Below are 22,410 nucleotides of genomic sequence, written 5' to 3'. Positions count from 1 at the left end.
AAAATTGTTTTTATTTAGATGAAAAAGTAATTTTATGAAAAGTACAGATCAAACGTTTCCTAATTTGTATAATATTTTAATATGTTACTCCCGACTATTATCTACATAGTGGTACTAATAATCACACTGTTACATTCTAGCGCTAAATATAATTCATTTAGGCACATTATGGGGCTTTAACCTCCCCGAAATTAACTGGAAACTAATCAAAATGGTATGAGGCCGTTAGCCGTAATAACCCTCAAGAACATATAAAAACAGCTTTTTTTTTTTAAAAAAAAAAAAACTTATTTAAGCGAGAAGTTGTATCCGTTTGGATCAGCCTGTAATATAATGTGTAATAGATGTATACTAACAATACGAAATCTTAAATCTGTGCGATTAAAAATATTTGTTTTTGTTTAGCGCAATGTCATGCTTTGAGATCTCTCAATACGCTATGGTCCGGACCAGTTGAGACAGGGGTGATCTGTATGAATGTTACCGTGGTCGTTTTTTAAATACATTTATAAAAAAAAAAGTTGAAGGACCGGAATTCGAACTGGAGGGCTAAAGCCTACTCAAGCCTGTTACACTAACCACTGTGCCAGGGAAGTGCTTATGAAAATAGAAGGCTTTATAGTTATCTATTTTTAGTTTCAAACTTTAAAAAAAAAGTTTTCTTTCTACAGAGTATAATTGGGACTAATTCAACCACCACATCAATCAAGTACAATTTTTTTCCTTTGTTCGATTCCAAAACAAAATATTAATTTACCAATAGTAAATCAGTTAATTGTTGAATTTGTTTTTATTGATTTTTGTTATGTCGGGTAAACGAAATAGTTGTGCAAAACTTTCAGTTTCATTCCCGATTAGGTGTGAGAGAAAGGACATTTTTTTCACCAGACAGAATGAGTTCATACAAGTTTTGTAAAAAGAGGCATGAAGCCAAAAAATAATAAATAAGTTACTTTTCGGCAGTAGCTACATGAGACCCACATATACCAAAGTGATTCCCAGAAAGAAGATAAGGTCATCCTAAGTCTATTAAAAGATAACTCCCTAATAATATTCCATGACACACACTTATGATCAGTGAATTATATATTCTTTTTAAACTGAAAAATGTAAACAAAGCGTATATTAACTCTATCCGTCTGTCGGGGTGAAATCTACCATACGTTTGTTTACCCACTTCCCATTCTCGGATTTGGTGGAAATTTTGCACAATTATTCATAGCAAAAATACTACTACTAATAATAATTGTAATAATAATAACCAGAAAATTCCCCAGTGGACACTGACAAAGGGACTACAATGAATTTTTGTTTCTCTTTAGCGAAACTCGACGCTGGCAGCGCCAGAGAATGACTACTCATTCGTTTCTAACATAATAATTATGATACATAAACCAATTACATAATGTAATAAGTAATAGGTTGGGAATGACAACACGTGACTCAATAAAAAAAATTAACCAATTAGTTGATCGATTAGTCATAATAATTTTAATAGTGTTTTATATTTTAAAATGTGTAGATAAAGCTTGCAATATTGAGATATTTGGCATTAATTGACTGATGCTCTCCCTTCACTCAAAATTAGTTGTTGTTGTTTTTTCCAGTACATTTATATTTTATTTTACATGTTGTAGTTTTTTTAAATTACAATAGCTCCTTAGCAGTGGTACCCCAACTTGGGGGACATAGACATTTCCAATACGCGTATCACGGACTGCTAAAAATGGTGGGGCCCAATAGTACCAAGCTTTTTCAGTCTCATATTTCTTATAAGCACTCTTTCGTGATAGAAGCTAGGTCAAGCTGGACGTGTCAAAAAAAGTTACTATAATGACTGTTTTATAAAGTTGACTTGATTATATTCACTCATGCGGACCAACAAAGTTCGTACCATCGCGTCTCTACCATCGCTGACCGGAGGCCAAGTCTACACTGGTACCACACTACCAAGTACTGTACAAATCGATGCAGATTTATAATCAAAATCTGATCTCCTATTCGAAATGTCATAAATGTTGATCTTGTTGTAACAACTAATAATAGATACATATTGATCATTTCAAGACTTTTTTGTAACAAAAAAATAGGTGCCATTACTCAGTGATAGATTGCCTAACTTTTAACTACTAATAGATTAATAATAAACGTTAAAATACAAGAAATTTAATAATTGTTTCCCTACATTGAAAAAGGTGCCGGTACTTCGTACCAGTGCGTACCGTCACAAAAAAAAAGCACTGGATCATGTTCTTAAACTAAAGTAAGTTGAAAGTTGTGTTTGTAGCCTGTATCACGAAATTATCATAAAGATATTAATTTAAAAAAAACAACACCAAATCTGCAAATGAACATTTCCTGTCAACTTTGGCCGATCACCTCTGGTTAGTTTGCGAACTGGTTGGCCCAGTAGTGAAAAAAAAATATGACCGGCCATTTCACGCATTATCCGGTCAATGTGAAGCGATAGTGACCAGATCGCAAATTGGTCGGCCAGATCGCGAACCGGCCGATTTCGTATTTTGGACGCAGCACAATCTCTTGACACCTTAAATCAGTAACTACAATATTTATTTAAATAAATTAACATATTAACTTTTGAAAGGTTACAATAACAAATAATTTCAAAGATTAATTTTGATGCCCTTACCTCATTAGGGCCATCCTGCCACGATATAATATACATGGACCTAAGTCACATCCGTACTCGTGCAGCAACGACAGCAACCCGTTAAGTCATTTGTTATAAGTCATTTGTTATAAGTATTTGTTATAAGTCATTTGTTATAAGTCACTTGTTATAAGTCACTTGTTATAAGTCATTTGTTAAACTATCAAGACGTTACCTATAAGAAGAAAGGAACATATCATTAGTATCTATGATGCTCAAACCACGATCCTCGGACATATCCGGCTCCCCCCCCCCCCCACCAAAGGGCCCAATAAAGTCGGAGAAAATAGACAACAAACTAATCGGGGCCGCTCTACAGGCCTACATCTTGTTACTTAGCCATTTGTATTTATTGAATTGTATAATGCATTCTACTTTGGAATATTCGGTGTGGAAACCAATTCTATCATTTCAACTCAATTCCGTTATAGGAAATATCCAGCGGCATGTTATAATCCAAATCCATACGGCAACGCTTAGACTTGGAGTCTCCTAATCGAGTGCCTAGATACACAGAGATGCATAGGCCGTTGTTACATTTTAGTCTTGAAATAAAGAAGCCCTTAAGTTGATTTATTTTATATATTTACTAGACATATGTTACCCGCGACCCGCGGGTCTTTATTTGCGCATTACTGTCGATATAGTCACAATTAAACGAAATAATAATGTAATAAGTAAAGCGAATGTGTCAATGTAAAAATAGTGTGAATGAAGCTATGAAATCAAAATAGCTAATAGGCTTAAATCCATTTTTTTCAAATTAAAACATTTGCTTTTAGGCCTACATATATTTGATTAAAATTTGAGATGAATAGACTTAATTTTGTATGTTCATGTGTTAAAGTATAAAGTAGATCTTGAGGTAGACATAGATCTAAATCTACACTAATCTAGAGTTAAAAATTGGCTTTTATAGAGTTGCGCATGCGTGACCTTTTTGATGAATGAATATAGGCCTATCTCAACACGGCTACGCAACTTTAGCGAACAGCGAACGAATGTATTAAAATGCTTTAGAAAAACAAATTTGAATGTTAAATTGATTAAAATATCAAATGAATGGACAATAATTAGTATGTTTATGTGTTAAAGCACAAAACTATCTTTGCGAAAAGAAGCTTTATCATCTTAGAGTTCAATAAGAGTTTTAGACCTAGACCTAGGAATAGACTCAGTAGAGAGAAGTGTTAATGTGTATTGTCTAATGAAAGAATGTTCGCCAGGAAATCTGTAGTCACAGATATCAGGAACTAATTTATGTAAAAAATGCTTTTGAAACACAAAATTGAAGGTTAATTTTATTATATAATGAAATCAATGGATCTTCTTTTGTATTTTCATGTGTCAAAGTAAAAAACTATCTGTGCAAAGTGTGTTTCTTAAAATTAGATCTAGGTCTAAATCCTTTCGATCTTTTCTCATGTCAACATTGTTAACCATGGCCTAGATCCATAAATACTATAGCTCTAATAGAGTCGGACAACTTTATTTTTTTTGATGGTCTTAAGTTTGTTTTAGGGCTACAATACACACACTACGGTCTAAGTTAGTACCCAAGGAACATTCCTGCCTAGTTTTATCAAGATTGGTCAAGCGGTTTTGAAGTCTATAAGTAACATACATACATACATACTTTGTCACATGTAAATTATGAGTGAGTCTGGTGTGAATGTACACTTTGGTTTCTAATAGTTATAATGTTTTTTGTTTGGTGTAATGCACAAATTGTAAGACAAATTTCCTTACGGATAATAAAGATTATTATTATTATTATTATTATTATTATTACATACACCTCACATTCTACTTTATAATATAGATATAAACTTTGTGTAGAATACAAAGGCATTCTATTGTACCTTAAAGTATTCAGTTTGTTGTTTAATGACAACTGTATTATTGTATATGCTTTGTACAACTGCATTGTACTAGGTCAAAACTAAAAAAAAAACACAAACACACACACACACATATATATATATATATATATCCTGCTTCTTGATCGAAGATGAGCACATTTCTCATTTCCTACGGACTCGAAGATGACTGCAAAGTCCAATCCTCGCTTTAAAAAGCCGGCCGCATACGTGGCATGGGTAGGTTTGGTCAGTTGCAGATAGGCCTGCCTCTTCTCTCAGCTTTTTTGTTGTTGTTGTTTTTTACTCACGAACTCTGCAACAGTGCGTTGTATACATAACATTCCATAATGTCACGAGTCATTAAGGTCGTTGCTGCAAGGCTTATATCACTTGTAAACAAAAACGAGACGAAGTACAAATCCGAAGTCATTAAGCCACAAAATAACGGTTTGGGGGGTCAGGCGCCATAAGCAGCTACGGTAAAAACAACCATCTCACATGCTCTGAATCTCGCCTTCTGAATTGCCACAGAGACATCGCTAGGTGCCCTGGGCCTGATTTATTATTCAGAATCCTCTCAGACAGCTAAGACCAGACTCTGACCAATATTACTGTATTGACTGGACACAAAATGAGACCAAAGATTAGAGTTTCCAGTCGCAATAGTGTGTGTAGTAACGCCCTTGGAAACCTGTAGACATCCCTGTAAATCATGGGCGGGCAATATGTGACCCGCGGGATATTATAAAAGCTTGTTTTAATATTATGTTTGGAAAAAAAAAGTGTAATTAATCATTTTATAACGAGAGCTTACATTTATTTGCAGCCATTTCAACCATCAACACCTAGGCAAGTTCTACGGGCTGACATGCGCAGTCAGCGCCTTATTTTCAGCCTTTCAGTTCCCAATATGGAAGTTTTTATTACAGAAATATAAAACCATGTTACCGGTAGGTCACTAATTCAATTGGTTTTTAAAGTTTTTAAATGTCGTTCATATAAGTAAAATTAAAAGAATCGATATAAATCATATCAATTGTGTGAAAAACTTCTCAGCTACTGCTGTAATGTAGTCATTGCACACTCTTGACTTTGATGGTTAAAAGTTCATGTTATGAACTAAAGCTATTTAGTTCAAAATTCTATATTAATACATGAATATTACTACCTCTCTCGTATAACGCATTCTTTATGCAGCTAAAGCATGTTCCGATCACTCTGGTCCGTAGTGATGCGAGAGGTTATCTAACTTGAGGTTTTCTTGCTGCATTTAGGCTTTCAGCAGACATAACTTAAGTCAAATCTCCAATTACATGGGGAATCGAACTTTAGCTCTACACAGGTAACAAATCCCATACTTACAAACAAACTTATGACCAATTTTCAGATATCTACATAACTTAAGTTTTATCTTCTAGATTTTTATACAAGAAAAATATAAAAGTCTTTTTTTTTTCAAAAAAAGGTCATTTAAGGGAAAAAACTCTGCACTTACAACTATATCTCTAAATAATGTAGAGTTTATTTCCCTTATTCGATATCAAACACAATAATTAATTACCAATAATTATCTTTTTCAAACTTTCAACTTGATCAGAGAATGGGTGTGGGAGAAATAAACATGTTTGATTACTTCAAGGGATGAAACACTACATATTTCGCCGTATCTGTGAATACTGAAGGATTATATTCCATTGTTGGTGTCAAGCAAAATAATTAATTACCAATAATTAATTGACTCATTGATTCATTTTTTAAATTATTGATTCATGACTTGTCTATGTCAATGAATAATTGTGCAAAGCTTCAACTTGATTCCAGAATAGGCGTGGGAGAAATAATATGTACAAAGGTGTTTTCCAGACAAAGTTGATATAAGCTTTGTAAAGAGTGTCGGACTATCAAAAGTCAACTGTAGTTGACCAGTAGTTGTAATATATCTAGACATCTCTATTTATAACACTTTGTATAGTTTTTATTCAGGGTTTTGTTTTCTCTTTCTTTCTTGCCAGGTCCACATCTTGCTGCTCTTACTGTCCATCGTGACCTTTGTCCACGGGGTCAACGTTTGGCAGTACTGCAAGAAGAGGCTCATCCGTGACCACTCGGACCAGTCCAGCGAAAGAGGGTGCCGGGCAGCCCCAAACCACCAGCCGCCGTCTTTTCTCATCGAGACGGACTCCAGCAACCTGCCGCCCACCAAAGACCCCGTCAAGATCATCTTCACAGACGACAGCGGGGTCAAGCAGCAGATTACTTACCCAAACACAGGTAGGTAGCCGCCTTCACCGACACATTCTCAATTCTTTTTTTACAATGATCTTAAACAGTGGTTCCCAAACTTTTTTCCTCAAGAGAACAGTTCGCACATTCTGAGAATGTATCGGAACATTTTGCTTATTTTTTTTCCAAGAGATTAATTCAAGTTGTGGCCTATTGGTTAATTATTCCAGTAGTTCGTGGAACACATAGTCAGGCCTCGCGGAACACTGTTTGGGAAACACTGATCTAAAAGTTAATCCATCGATTGAATGAGACTGACTGATCAATACAAGTAAACAGTGGAATGTGTATGTTAGCTGTATGTATGTTGAGACAACATATATTGCTGTTCTTGTTATTTATTTACAACGGAGTTAGATTCCCTCGTTTATGTATTCCTGTTATGGTGTGTGTGTGTGTGTGTGTGTGTGTGCGCGTGTTTCTATGGTGGTGGTGGAAAGAGGTTAGCGATTGGTTGTGAATCATGCAATATAGGTGGCGTTACTGGCGTTGTCATCACTTGGTCTTAGTTAGGACAGACGACCCCAGAACGTGAGACTGAAAGGTTGTATTATTGTAGTACATTTATTTCATTTATTACAAGTTAATTTTGTCTATGTTATAAATAGGCGAAAAGAAAATCTATATTAACCACAGGCGGACAATGGTTATGCCTGCGCTAAATATGGCAAAATATGTAGGTCGCAGCTAGGGCTTCGTGTCCACGTGAAATTATGCATTCCTCATTAAATCTTCGGACTCGAAGACATGCCTTATATATATATATGTATATGCAGTAGTCGCTCCGGGACTGAAGGAGACTATAGACTAGACATTTTTATTGGAGACTTGAACCTTGCTTAGCCATTGGATTTACTTACTGATTGAGGCAACCTGTTCCATTATCTAAATATCTAAATATTACTACGGAAAAAGGAGTACTTGAATTTGTCCTAGTATATGTTTACAGCGCCCACAGTACTTATGAGACTTTTTTCAAACTGCAATAAAGAAACACCTCAGTAGTGTCCTTTTCCATTGGCCCCAAATCACCCCAATAGAAAGGAAACTATATGGAGAGCTCCCTGATTTGGAAACCACTGCGCAGTTCATCTCATGTATTGGTCTACTCATCTGAACACTCCAACATAACAATGAGAACGAAGAAGAAGAAAAAGAAGAAGTCCTTTTTCTGAAACCCCATTCAACAACAATACCATAAGAGCAATACATCCAGTCCAATCCTATATGCTCGTGACAGAGTATAATTTAGTCCACGGCAGATATCGTTTGATTGAACATAAAATGAGTAATTTCATTAATAAGAATGTCACCTATCGAGTGACGTTAAAAGTTAACAGCGCATAGAAGTTTATGAATGCAGCAAAACGTGAAAATTCATAGTGTTGTTAGTCAAACTTAAATTAGCTTTTGCATATGTTTTTAGACGAGTATGTTTACATCATGATTTCCACTGGAAACTAAACCTCAGTGTTGCCAACTATATAAAAAATATATTGAGCTCTAATTTCTACGACATCTTATTGCCAGGCAGCTGATCTTCCTATCCTAACTTCTTTATTACCTCTAGTAAGTTGGCCGTTTGTTTGTATACAAGTTTTAAGTCATAGAGAGAATATTTGGTTGTTATTGAAATTATTTTGTACTACAAACAGAAGAGCTTAGACAATTTGATACTGCAGGGCTAAAGAGTGCACACAAATTAAAACTAAGCTGCAAAATAGTTTCTTCACTTTGTACACTGGATGCAACCAAAAACTAGCTCTTTATAGTTAGTCTGTGTGTGAATATGTCCAATAGAGCTTTTAAGTTTGTTTTTTTTATAACTAAATCGTAAAAGATGGACAGACAGACAGACAGACTGAACATAAACAATAGCGTGAAAAAAATAAATATACATGAACTAGCTTTTTATAGTAAGTCTGTGTATGAAAATGTCCAATAGTGCTTTTAAGTTTTGTTTTTTTTAATAACTAATCGTAAAAGACGGACAGACAGACAGACAGACTGAACATAAACAATAGCGTGAAAAAAAAAAAAAAAAAAATGAACTATATCATCTAGAAAAAAAAAAACTGTTCAAATCTCGTGACTTTATTCTTCCACACAATATACTATCGATCTGTAAGAAAAAAAAAGTTTTTTCCCTCTTCCTTTTATTTCTTATTTTGTTTTGTGTCCTGACATCCACAATTTTAAATCTTCGATCTTGTTCGCCATCGGCAGACACTTCAGAGAACTTCCCACTTTCATCTGAACAACTTGATAGCTCCTTCTCCTCCCCCTTGTTGTCGTCCTGGACATAATAACTGGCTGCTTCTGATTGTCTCTCTTGATATTCAAGGTGTACTTTTACGGTTGACCTTACAAGATCGACAGAAAGAAATGATTCTTTCTCTTCTGTTTTTTTTTTGTTTCTTTTCTTTTCGCTGTTGTAATCCTAGTTTTTAGTAGTCCAGTGACGTTCAGTGATATCAGTATACCGGAAGCACGTGTTCGTGTTTATAACTGGAGGTGTTCATGCTAGTTATGCATCATTTCTACATGTGTATATGCGAGACCGATGGTTGTAGAAGGCCTGAACACTGACCGGCAACGTCACAACCTGTGGGTAGTTAAGACCAATAGCTCGTTGCCACGATTGGTTCTCGGTATATGTCAAATATGGGCTTGTTTTTAAGCTGCATATTTGCATGTCAGCTGTTCGTATCAGTTTGCAATATTGCGTTTTAAACCTGTGTTTCGATAATATAGGACTAAATTATATTTTATAAATGTATATGTGCATGTTTTATATCCTCTGTGTTTATTATTTTTTCGGTAACATCAACACAACTTTGTAAGCTGGTGTGTATACATTTTAAAGCTCTCTGTGCATATGTGTGTACATTTGTATGAAAATGACCCTCGGCTGAAAACGGCTTTGTCTGCTTCAGCTATGGCAAAAAATACAGGTAGTACTTTGATTCGGTGAGACACTGCAGTAATCTTCGGCATCGAAGGCATTGCCATAATGTCTGAGCTTGTATGTTTTTATTACAAAGCTTATATCAACTCACTCCGTCTGTCTGTCTAGTACAAATTATACTCACGTTATTTCTACCACATCCTTTTTTTCTGAACTAGCTAACAACACACGAATCTAATTAATTAGTGGTGTATTCGATTAATTTTTATACAGATAAGGGGAAATAAATCCTACAGTATTAAAATATATGGCTGTAAATATGTAGTCCTTTCTCTTATTTGTTATTGATTTTTAAGTATCTCTATCTGTCTATCTATCTATCTATTTATCTATCTATCTATCTATCTATCTATCGATCGATCGATCGATCGATCGATCTCTCTCTCTCTCTCTCTCTCTCTCTCTCTCTCTCTCTATATATATATATATATATATATATATATATATATATATATATATATATATATATATATATATATATATATATATATATAATTTTCTTCGTAACCCAACCATGCGGGACACCACGAAAAAGTCATGGAAAGATAATTCTTTTATTTCTGCACGTCAAATTAGAGTTACCCCACGTAACTTTCGCGGCGACAGAGAGCACGGCTCAGTAAAAAAAAGAAGGGGTGGGGGAAGAACAAGTAATCTTTCTCTTTATACATTCTTTATTTGACTACATTTATGTGTGTATTGTTTTTTTACACACGTCACTATCTGGTGTCATCAAAATAGTTACATGTTTTTTTTCTGTAGCTTTGTTTTGATGTTGCCCCTTCGTATTGCCCTTCGTTTCCTAACCATGGCCACGGCTTCACATATATTTCGTGGAGTCAACAGATCTTTCAATATAGTCGAAATTCCTGCACCAGGTAACTGTTTATTTCTATCAGTTGCATGTTTCTGGAAAAAAAATAAATGTCATCGACGAAACTGTTGCTCTCAAACTTCGGAAGATGGCTGTAAGTTTTTTTTTGCGAACATTGGGATAGCTATGGCGACGCCCAGCTCGTTGTTCTTACTCACAGAAGCACAGACATACACTCTGATCGACTATACGTTGCCTACATGAATACTTCCGGTGTTTATGGTGGCGAGGCTGAAATTGTGGCGATGTCTCAAATACTTCCCGCTTCTATCACTGTTCACGTCCGAGAACGTCCGCATGATCCTCCTCGAGTTCACAATCCGGGTCAACGTCTCTCCATATCTCTGCTATTTAGCGGTCCTTTGGATCATGGCCATTACGAAGCGGCATATGCTACGCCGCGGGTCGACTAGTTTCTTTTATTTCGCTTGTTTAGAAGCTGTGTGTTCATGTGTTCGCATTGATGTTTATAAACTGTGTGTGTGTATTTGTATGTAGTGCCTATGTGTGTGTGTTTTTTAAGCTACGCCTATCACTGTGTACGTATCAAGAACTCTGTGTGTGTATGTGTTTATGTTTATGAACTGAGTGTGTTTCTCGGCCCTGCACATGTTACATAGACTGGCTTAACGAATCTGACTTGAATGCTGAAATTTTCTTTACAATGTAAACTTCTTTTTCATCTAATAATATCTCTATACTAAAGTTATATTTAGGAAAAAAAAATTATAAGGCTTTGACATTATGAGAATCAATTGGCTGGAGAGAAAAACGTTTGCTATTAACTGAGAGAAGGGGAGGGGGAGGAGAAGTCCATTGATATCACAAAGTCTGTCATTTTCCTTGCCCACAAATAGAACATTGATGATCGTTGTGGCAAGCTACATTGTGGCGCTACAAACTCTACTCTTGAAGGTTTTCACCAAGTCGTTTTTTTTCGGTTCTTATACAAACCTCAAGCCTTAAATTTTATATTTCGGTGTGTCTTGGAAATTAGGGTTACCAGGAATTTATTAATTGATTTACTTATCTATTGGCAAAAAAAAAAAATAATTATAAAAAATACAAAAGAAACGAATGACTGGTTTCAACTCAAATGATACACTAGAATAAAAACGGTGACAAGAATAATTTGATCTTAATTAGTCGCGACAGCAATATGTAGTATGAACAAGGTAAAGTAGGTTCTACAGTAAAAAAAAATAAATCAAAGTTCCCTTTAAGACCTTGTGGTTTATAGGACAGATGTCTAAAGTTCATCTGTTTCTGTGGCCTACGGTTAACGAGGGTGTCATGTGGCCAGCACAACGACCAATCGCCTTTTACTTTTCCCCAAACTAATGTCAGGTACCCATAAGAGCTGGGTTGACTCTAGAGGCACCAACATGCCGAAATTTAAAATCCCAGTCTTCACCAGGATTCGAACTCCGGACCCCGGCTCGGAACCTATTCTTTACCACTCAGCCACCGCGCTTCCGTGGTTTCTTTGGTAGCAACCCTTAATGGGCTTATTTCGCCCGGGCCCAGAGCGGTCATTGAAAAAGATCCACTTGGTTTAATAAACCTTGATTCCACAGACATAAAACCATATAAACTGGTCGACAGGAGTTTTCATTTGGTGAAAGATACATTTTTATGGGTACAAAAACTATGATCTTCAATTTTGCAAAGACATCAATCTAGATCCATTTCCGTTGGTTGGTTTCCCTAATGTATGAATGGCGTCTCAAAATGTCTAGAGTTCGTTTTTAATGAAATTTGTTTTCTTCAGCACGTCTTGATACGGTTAGCTTCAAACTATTTTATAACACACACACACACACACACACACAAAATGATCATAATGGCTACATGCCAAAAGATATCTATAATAATACATACATATTTTTAAATTATTTCGATTATAATATAGATATAGGCTATGCTGTAATTGCTTTATAATACAATACTATCAACATAAACTTCGCGCTTGACAAAATCTATAAGCTTGTCCTGTCAGTATATGTATATAGATCTATGATCTAGACACTAATACTACTAAAAACTCATAACAGATTTTCGTCGACACATTTGCATGTAAAAACGTCGTATAGCTGGATATGTTAAAAGGGAGGAATTCTGGCACTCTATAGAATATGTTCCCCATCTCCTACTTTGACATGGCATGCCATGACGTCTTCATGCGAAGTGTGAAATCTTGATTTTAAATGTTTTCTTAATACTAAATGTTTTCGGCATAGTTTTTCTATTCCCCAGTAATAAAAATCAGGTAGTTTTGTTATTTAAAGTTGTTTTGTTTTCAAATGACCCACTGTCTGAGTGTGTATGTTGAGGATGACTTTATTACGATAAGAAAATGTTAATACAGACGATGTTTCATAGTGTGTTGATTGCAAGGTGAAAGAAAAAATTGTCTAATAACCGCCGGTTACTACTAAGATGGAATCACTTGACTAGATCTTGATCTCTAAGCTGATAATACGTTTGGTTCTGATGATTGTGAATAAATTCAATTTTCATGTTAAACACGGTTTCATGGCCATCTATTTTGATATATGAAATATTTGACACAGATATCGCCAATGGAAAATAATCGCTTGTAACCGAATACAATAACTTTATTCGTCTTGAAATTTGAACTTTTTAAATCAAAATTGTTATAAAAAGCAGTTTTCTCATTTCAATTCTTGCTGTTGGTTTGATTTCATTAATATTAAGAACTTCCATATTAAAAAAAAAATGAAGATAGAATTACATTCTCCAATGAAACCTTTTTTTTAACCCACTGTTTTATTGAAAGAAGATGTCGAACATGGATCTCCACACGTAAGCAATCTGTTTTTTTTTTTTTCGTGAACAATAAATTTGTGTAAGAAGTCAGTTCATCTGGGAAATATATTAACATAATTTAGTAGTTTAACAGCCTACATTTCTCGTTAGATACTTTTTTTAGTCTAGTAGTTTTTTTTTTCAGTCCTCCTTTCAAAGATGTCCTCTTTTTGTCCTCCTATTGTCTTTTAACTCAGTTTTGTTCTACACATAAGTAGCATGGACCTTGGGAAATGCAATCAAAAATAGAGCGTTGTAAACCCGAAACCCCAGACTTACTAATGAACAAAAAAAAAAGACAAAATTATGTCCTCAATAAATGAGATAAACCACTGTCTGGTTGTGTGCTATCGGTTCCGTTCTGCGGTAGGCTTTGGCTTGGATATTAACTTTCTGAAGGGATGTCTCTGTCGGTGCGTAGATTATATTATTCTAGCACCAATTCTTGTTAGGTGCACAATTTGTGAATTCAAATACTCTTTTGATGGAGTTTTTCTGTAATTATGCTGATATAACGTTTCTTTGAGGTTTGTCTGTGTACCCCTGTATTTGGCAGTTATTTCGCTGTCACAGCGTTTTAGATTAGTCTTTTCAATTTGTCGTTCTTTTCTACAGGGAGTTAGTGATGGGCTGTAGGTTGAATCTGCACTAGTCTAGAGTCAGCAGATTATTTGATTAACACAATAGCTATATTATACTATTTGTTAAATTCTATGATATATTACTTGATCAGTTTGTCCAATGTAAATTACTTTCACCCCATTAAACATTATATTGTTCACATCTAGTTAATTAGTTATTTTAAGCACGAAGGTACATGTTGAATGTCAGGGGCCCGGGTAAACGCAGGCTTAAAACGCAATACATATTGGGGATTTTCCTAAATGTCAAAAACCTAAAAATAGCAAAAAATTTTTCGGCATATCCGGTGTACAGAATAAAGTAAAATGTTTGTCAAACGTTGCATGATGGTTGTATTGCACATTTTGGCATTGCAGAATAATGTTTTTTTTTAAAGCTTTTCTGGTTGTGACTTTTATTTCGTTTTGAGTTAATTTCGAAGTTTAGCGTCCTTGAGATTGTTTAGTTTATAGTGAAAATCTCCAATAAAAGAAATAATTATGGCATTTTTTAAAAAACTGGAACTTATGAAACAAACTAACAGACATATAGAACAAACAGGCAAACTAAAACTTAAATTTTGTTTGTCTAAATCAGTCGGCCTAAAAAGTTTGAGTTTGAGATTTTACATTGCAGAAGACGATTTTAATGTAGTGGGAGTGAGTCCCAATGGAATATGCTTCTTTCTATCTCTCTCCTTTTTTTTATTTTTCTCATTCACTCTCTCTTTCTTGTCCCATTCCCTCTCTATCTTTCTTTCTCTCGCTTCTTTGTTCTTATTTCTTACAACTCTCTCTCTCTCTCTCTCTCTCTCTCTCTGTCTTCCCTTTATTACTCACTAAGGTTCTGTTTTTTCCAATCTTGTTCCATTAGGCCCCCCCCCTCAATTCTGAAAGCTCTCTCTCCCTTTCTGCCTTCCCTCCACGCCCTTATCACTTTCAATGGCTTAGTTGTGTCTCTTATTCCCTCCTTTAGTTATATTACCAAGCTTTTATATAAGGCCAACCCCCTCCTCTTTTTACGCACCCCCCCCCCCCTTTTCACACGCAACGAACATGTCCTCGAGTCGTTCTCTGACTCGGATTAATTTTACAGTTTCTCGCTATGGGCTTCATATCTCTTGCCCAATCCAATCAACGTGAGTTAGTCTTTGTCGTAACATCCCCTCCTTCCTCCCTGTCCTCTGGAGTCATCGTGTAACATCTTTTCTCTTCTCCATCTGGAGATGTTCATTTCTATGTCCTGACAAGGACGTGCTAGTAGTGTAAGACATGGCAGTCGACAAATTGACTCGGGCGAGCAAGAATGAGACTTCTGGCGAACTAAGGAATATTTATATACAAACAAAGCGCATTTCTTATTCCCTACGCCAGAACAAAATCGTGCAAGTGTTTCTTCTTCCCTAGTGCCATTAGAGAATGGAATGGGTTGCCTGAATCAGCCAGGAGAACCAACGACTTTATAGAGTTTAAGTCATTGATTAACATGCATGACTAGATTGACACATGAAATGCGTAGGACGCAATTATCTTTCTTTTTAAAGTAACGTCTTTAACATATAAGTTAAGATAATGTGCATGAAGTTATTCTATTTATACACCTCTTCTGAAACAAATATGCTAGAGTACTTATTGTGCTTGTTATTGTTGGAAACATACCTACATATACATTAAACACCATTAGTTAGTTTTCGTGCAGTCAGGCTTTGTGTTGAGGCTCAACTCTCGTCTCTTGAAGAACAATCCCGGAAGTTTGAAGTGTTTGAGGGTTTTCTCCGTGAGGCGGAGACCCCACTATCAAAAAGGATTGTAATTGTCTACTACCACCAGTAAAAGTCACCAGCAGTTACCCACAGATTATTCATCCTCATCTTAATCTTGGTCAGGTTAAAACATAAACCTTAACTAAACAACGATGTATTTACATCTTATATAACAGTTATACTACTCACAATTTCCATGTTGCCCTATTATTTCTGGGGCCCCTATAAAAATTCAACGTCTGAACACTATCTACACCGACAAAGCAACCTTGAAATAAAAAATTTGATTGAAAGAACTATAAAAATATATATATATACATTGAAATGTCATGGACGCCACATTGAAAGATCATTATTGCCATATAATTTATAGAAATTATTGTGCCAAGAGCGAAAAAAAATTGGAACTGGCAAAAGGCACACACATCTATACATATAATTCTCTTCGTGGCGAAACCATGCGGGACACCACGATGAAAAAAAGTCATGGAAAGATAACTCTTTTATTTCTGCAAGTCGCACTAGAGTTATCCCTCGTAACCTTCGCGGTGACATAGAGCGAGGCTCAGAAAAAAAGAGGAAAAAGGGGGGGGGGCGTATGCTTATCAGCGAGTCGGCTCGTATTGTATATATAGATATATTTTTTAAAAGGTATAGCTTATCAATGCTTCCGTATCCCTTACACCGGATTCACCGGAAACTCCCTTTACGAAACTCACCCCCCCCAATGAATGTAGCTGAATTGTTATGTGTGGATGTGTCTGTACGTATGTGCTAGTATTAACATATTGGTATGTGATTCCAAATGTTTTTTTACAAGCCTTATATCAACTTGCTCTGTTTGTCTGTCTTGTCTGTCTGTCTGATAAAAAGTGTGTATATGATATTTCTCCCACCCCCATTCACGGATCAAGTTGAAACTTCGCACAATCATTCGCTGACAAGACAGGGATGAAAAACAAAAAGTAATCAATTAGAAAATTAATACTGGTAATTATGTCATTTAATACCAACAAGGGAAACTAATGCTTCAGTATCCACAGATGTGGCTATATTTGTTGGGTTTAGTCACTTAAAATAATTGTTAACTCTCCGATCAAGTTGATACTTTAAACATTTATTCATTGTACCTATCAAAACACAAATCAATAAAACACACACACACACACACTATTGAATTCCATTCTCATGAATTAACAAAGAAACGGCATAGGGAATACAGACGGCAAGAGCAGCACATCCCGGATCAGGTTTTGTACCAAATCCGAGGTTGCAGACATTGCTGGAAACTGATTAGTATGGAGGGTCTAAGCCTAAATCTTGTAATTCATTAGAATGGAATTCAATAGTGTGTGTGTGTGTGTGTGTTATTTATAATTATAATTATTTAGACACTAAGCTATCTTACAAGAATGATTTTTAACCTTCCACAAAATGGAACCTCCTAAACAAGAGACAAACATTGAGAGTGTACTTCTGCCCACTGAGACAGATCCAAATATCAAGTAACAGTGCGTACAAACCAAATAGGGCTGATACTGAGATACTTAAATCTGATAACCTTTTTTTTTTATTCGCTTATTATCTTATAATGATGACGAAAGAGAGAGAGAGAGAGAGAGAGAGAGAGAGAGAAAGTTATATTTTCACTTAGTTGAATTTGTTTCCTTCAAAACTTTTTTTCTTGTTCAGTGTAGCTGCTTTCTGTCTCCATGGTAACTGCAACTAGAGAGAAACAAAAGTAAGAAAATCGGAAAGTGAATAGGAGAAAGAGTGCGAGAATTGAAAGAGAGAAGATAGTAGAAAGAGAGAGAATAGTGATAGGGATATAAAGAGAGCTTTATGGGGAAAACGCTAAAAGAGAGAGAGAGAGAGAGAGAGAGAGAAAGAGAGAGAGAGGAATAAAGATGACGAGAGAGAGAGAGTGTGTGAGAAAGAAGAAAGCACGGCGACATTCTCAAAGGCTCTGTAAATATCATTGACTTTTCTTTTAAACTCCTTCTCTGTTAAGTAACTAGGTGTTTCCGTCTCCATGGCAACCTGGCTGAAAAGCTTTTAAACATTTTGTGTGGGACTTAGGTTGAAAATAACCTGGCGGGGGGGGGGGGGGACGCGGGAAGTAGCAGGCAAAGGGAGGGGGGAGATGGAACATATTCAAAGATCAACTTTAATTCGACCTCTTCGAAAAACCATTGCTTCGCTCTGAGTACGGTAAGGTCATCCATTATAAGTGTAATGTACACCTTTTTATGTACATAATAGATGCAAACAATTTGATATAAAAAATACCAAGTACGCTTTGGACAGGAGGGTCTCGTTAAGCTACGCTGGCTACCCATTTAAGAGAAGGAATAATATGAATCCGAACCTCTGCTGCCTTGCGTCTATATCCAAACATGGGAAAGGTTTTAGGAGTCAACCCTACACTAAGGAAAGGCTAAGGGGCCGATAACCTTAGCAGCTGGCATCTTATAGAGTTCGATGGTTCGATGATGACCACTTTTGTCATCCAGTGGGGCTGAGGGCTTTGCACTTGCGTTTTGTGGCTGGTGAAACCTATATGAGCCCGTAAAGTTCGGCTGCACAATGGGCAGCACAGCGATCACCCTGGCAGAAACTGTCCTGCGCTGATCCGAAACTGTATCGGCACCTGTCGTTGCTCTTAGTGACATCATATGAGAGGAAGGAACTGCTGTGTGGGTGACATCATTCCAACCACAGCTAATGCCCCCCACGATATCATCTCATTTCTATTACATGATCCATATTAGCTTTGCGAGAGATGGATGCCATAGAGTTAGGGCTTGCTGTAAAAGTAACTCCTATCTTACAATTCTATCACTAACTGAAAAGAAATAGTGTCATTACTCTTGAAAATAATCTGATAATTGAACACTTTACACTAACTACAAATGGCTGCGTGCTCGTGTGGTTTGTGCGCTGGACTGTCGTTCAGATTTATCGATGGTCCAGGGTTCAAACCCTGCCCGCTCCCATCCCCCGTCGTCCTGCGGGATGTTTGGACTAGGAAGTAATTATCTTCAACTCTCAAGGAACATCCGAAACATGTAAAACATTTTACAAACATATACTGGCAGTAGTATTGGCAGTACTGCCGTACTAAGTTATAATGTTCGCCACAAGTCTGTACGACAAGGCGACGAGCTATTGGTCTAAACTGCCCACAGGTTGTGACGTTGCAGGCCATTGTTCAGGCCTTCTATAACGGATGGTCTTGGTTGAAACCTGCGCAGTGTCCTGTAGACTGATCATTGTCCCTTGACCCAGATAAACGCTAGCAACAAGCTGAATAGTGTCCCATGTGTCAGCTGATCACACAAACACTGCTATTTCTACCCTTGTCACCACCACGGTTATAGCAATACAAATAGTACATAAGGGTCGTCAAGCATAACAATCTCATTTTGTCTTCCACCATTAATCCGATTCTTAATTAAATATGCCACAATTCAACAACCATATTTATGATGAACTTAATAAACTATAATAAATGTCCAACTTTATATACGATAGTATCCAATCATGTAAAAATAGCCGGTCTTAGACATAGGCAAACTAGGCAGCCACCTAAACTCAAATGAGCTCAATGACTCCATCATGACTACTAGATCCATCCCTAAGCTCAAGATCATACAGATAGGTCCTTAACTATTCAAATAGCGTACACATATTTCAGTCCTTATTTTATATATTTGGTTTGCATCGATTTTATATTTCATTTGGAGGCCACCGAATTCACCTCGCCTAGAGCCTCAAGTTACCTATGTCCGGCCTGATGCACAGTACAAAAACATCCATCATTATGCAAAACTAGCAAAATAATTCTTCTTCTCCATCTTTCTCATCGTACATGTCGTAGGGCTCAGATCTGCAATCCTATATCTGAGATGAACCGGGCAGTGGTTTCCAGATCAGGCAGTGCTCTGTATAGATTTTCTTGTATAGGAGGGCCTTGGTACCAGAGTCTTGTTCAGGCCTCTTGATAAAGTATGCAGCTTTGAAGGACATGGCCAACATTCTCTGGTAATGCTCCACGAGGGCAGGTTTCGACTTTAAGCTTCGAACATATGTTGTCTCATTCTGTTGTGATAATAATTCCACCAACAACAGTCTATTTAGAATGTGCATGCGTTGCTAGCTTTGAGTTCAGAATCAATTAGAATCTAAAGGTCCACGTTTTTACATGTAACCCAAAATTTTGATAGGAGCAGTCCAGTGTTTACTCCTGTCTTTATACACTGGCGCATTGAATGCTATGAGATAGCTGCCAATAAAGCATTTCTTATGGTCCAATAAAGACAAATAATAGTAATAATAATAATAAAGCTCCACTTCGATTCGGAAAATTAAAGAGGAATGCAGTATTTTGCGTCGCTACGCAGCCCCAGCTGTGACATACATATTTAGCCACATGGCATAACCATTGTCCGCCTTCTAAGTCAAATATAACTGTTTAATTTTTTTTTTTTTGTTTCTAAACATTTTTCCAATGTCTCTTTTCAGGTTCCATGGAGATGTCGGAAGTGACGTCACGGCTAGACATGAAAAACGGCGGCGTGCACATCATCCTCGAGACTCCCGACGACGAGGGTTGCAGGCGTAAAGGCAGTCACGTGAACAATGACGCGGAGGCAGAGGAAGAGGAAGAAGAGGAGGAGGAGGACGATGAGGAAGAGGTAGAGATGAACGTCATGGATTTCATCTCGCTGTGACACGTGATAGACGTCTGACACTCCAGGACACGTCCGGCTTGAGCGTGTCCCTTGATCAGCGACCGACTCAATTGGACTTCGCGTGACCGTCTGCTTCTCTTTCCAGGCGTCTGATCCAAACGTCAGCAGTAGATGGCGCTCTTATTCTCTTGGAGACGCCTTCATATTTTGATCGATGTATAATCAATCAGCAGATCATTCGATCATTCACTCACTCCGTCTGTGACGTTCGATGAACGTCTTATCTTATTCGTCGCGCCACAAGTGATTATCAACTTTGGACGTGGCGCACTTCTTACACAAAGAATTACATGTATTAGACGTCCTACACAACGTAATACACATAATAGACGTCTTACATAATGTAATACATAATACATAATGTTGGTTGTCTGTATATGAGAAAAGAGTCCTTGTTATCACAACAAATTTTCATAAGGATCAATAAAGCAGTCTTGGTCTTAGTCTTATGTGATTCACATGATATAGACGTCTTAAACAATGTTATAACGTCACGGACTAATACACAATGTGTAACACACGATAGACGACTTATACAATGTGTAACACACGATAGACGTCCCATATCTTCTTATATAATACAGACGTTACTTCGTTACTTAAAAAAAGAAGATAATTACATCCTACGCGTCATGCACCTAGTCATGCATATTAACCAATGACTTAAAAAATACAATGTGTAAAACATGATAGACGTCTTACACACTGAGCTTCACATGATTGACGCCCAACTCTTCATTGTGTAAAAAAATGTGAAGAAAAAGACACATACAAAGAAGGGAAAAAAAAGGTCCTTGACTTGTCCAAGTGATGTGCTGTTACGGAAACAAATATAAAAAAAAAACTTTCGATTTCCCAGCGTACTTTGAAGTTAAAGGCTTGGAAAACAAAAAAATCTGGCAGAGAGCTTTTGTAGCTGCGATTGTCTTTGTGAATAAGTTGTACCCGGAATGTGACAGCATCTCCGGCATTTAAAGAGCATTAGACTGCATTTCTCAAACGACATTTTAAAAACTCTGTCAATATGTACATACAGAACTATTTCTCTCTCTATATATATATGTATTATATTTAAGTATAACAAATGATCTTTTTTATTCATATTGTATGTAAACATTTTGTGCACTTCCTACGAAGAACATACAAATGTTGCCAAAATATAAACTGTATTTATTCACACTTAGTTGTTACATTAAAAAAAAAAAACTAACGCTTGGTGTCTCATATTATGAAACTCTGAACACAGCATCGAGTCCGTTGTAAATACGTATGAAATGTTGCAAAAATGACATCGCTCTGTGTCTCGCTTGAACCAAGTCTTGAGTTAATCTGATGGCGGTGTGGCTGAGGGCAACTACTGTTTAGCTAAATGGACTACTCAAGTTTACAACCCGATAGAGACAGAATATTGGAAATTGAAACCAAGCTGTATTATATACAATGGGTCTCTCCCAGATACCAACCTAACTTATAGGACCACAAAAAAAAGAAAGAAAGCAAAAAAAAAAAAAAAGATACTTTTTAAAAGCGTGTCTAAGGGGAAATAACCACTAATTACTGTCATTTATCATACTGTCATTTACTGTTATTTATTAATTACAGGGCTTAGTTCACTTTTTGTTATTATATTTGTATGAATTAAATAGTACTGAATAATTAACTAACTTATTAATTTTCCGATTGATTCATTTATAGTTATTGATCAATGAATAATTATGCAATATTTCGACTTTGATCCGAGACTGGAAAGTGGGAGAACAAATTGTTACCACAAAAGAGTTACAAG

At 36.4% G+C, this 22,410-nt stretch overlaps 1 protein-coding gene across 2 annotated transcripts in view; it reads left to right on the top strand.

Moving 5' to 3' along the window:
* Positions 1-22,410, top strand: part of LOC106052962 (equilibrative nucleobase transporter 1-like) — a 156,812-nt gene extending 134,402 nt beyond the window's left edge. For both annotated transcript variants that reach the window (XM_056007036.1, XM_056007035.1), the window contains exons 9-11: positions 5,360-5,483; positions 6,546-6,804; positions 20,395-22,410. In XM_056007036.1, coding sequence (XP_055863011.1) covers positions 5,360-5,483; positions 6,546-6,804; positions 20,395-20,603 — 592 coding nt within the window. In that variant the 3' untranslated portion in view covers positions 20,604-22,410. The remainder of the gene's footprint in view (positions 1-5,359; positions 5,484-6,545; positions 6,805-20,394) is intronic.

This window comes from Biomphalaria glabrata, chromosome 12, assembly GCF_947242115.1.
Source record: "Biomphalaria glabrata chromosome 12, xgBioGlab47.1, whole genome shotgun sequence".
NCBI lineage: Eukaryota > Metazoa > Mollusca > Gastropoda > Planorbidae > Biomphalaria > Biomphalaria glabrata.
The sequence above is the reverse complement of the archived record's forward strand: the minus strand, read 5'-3'. Positions and strand labels throughout refer to the sequence as shown.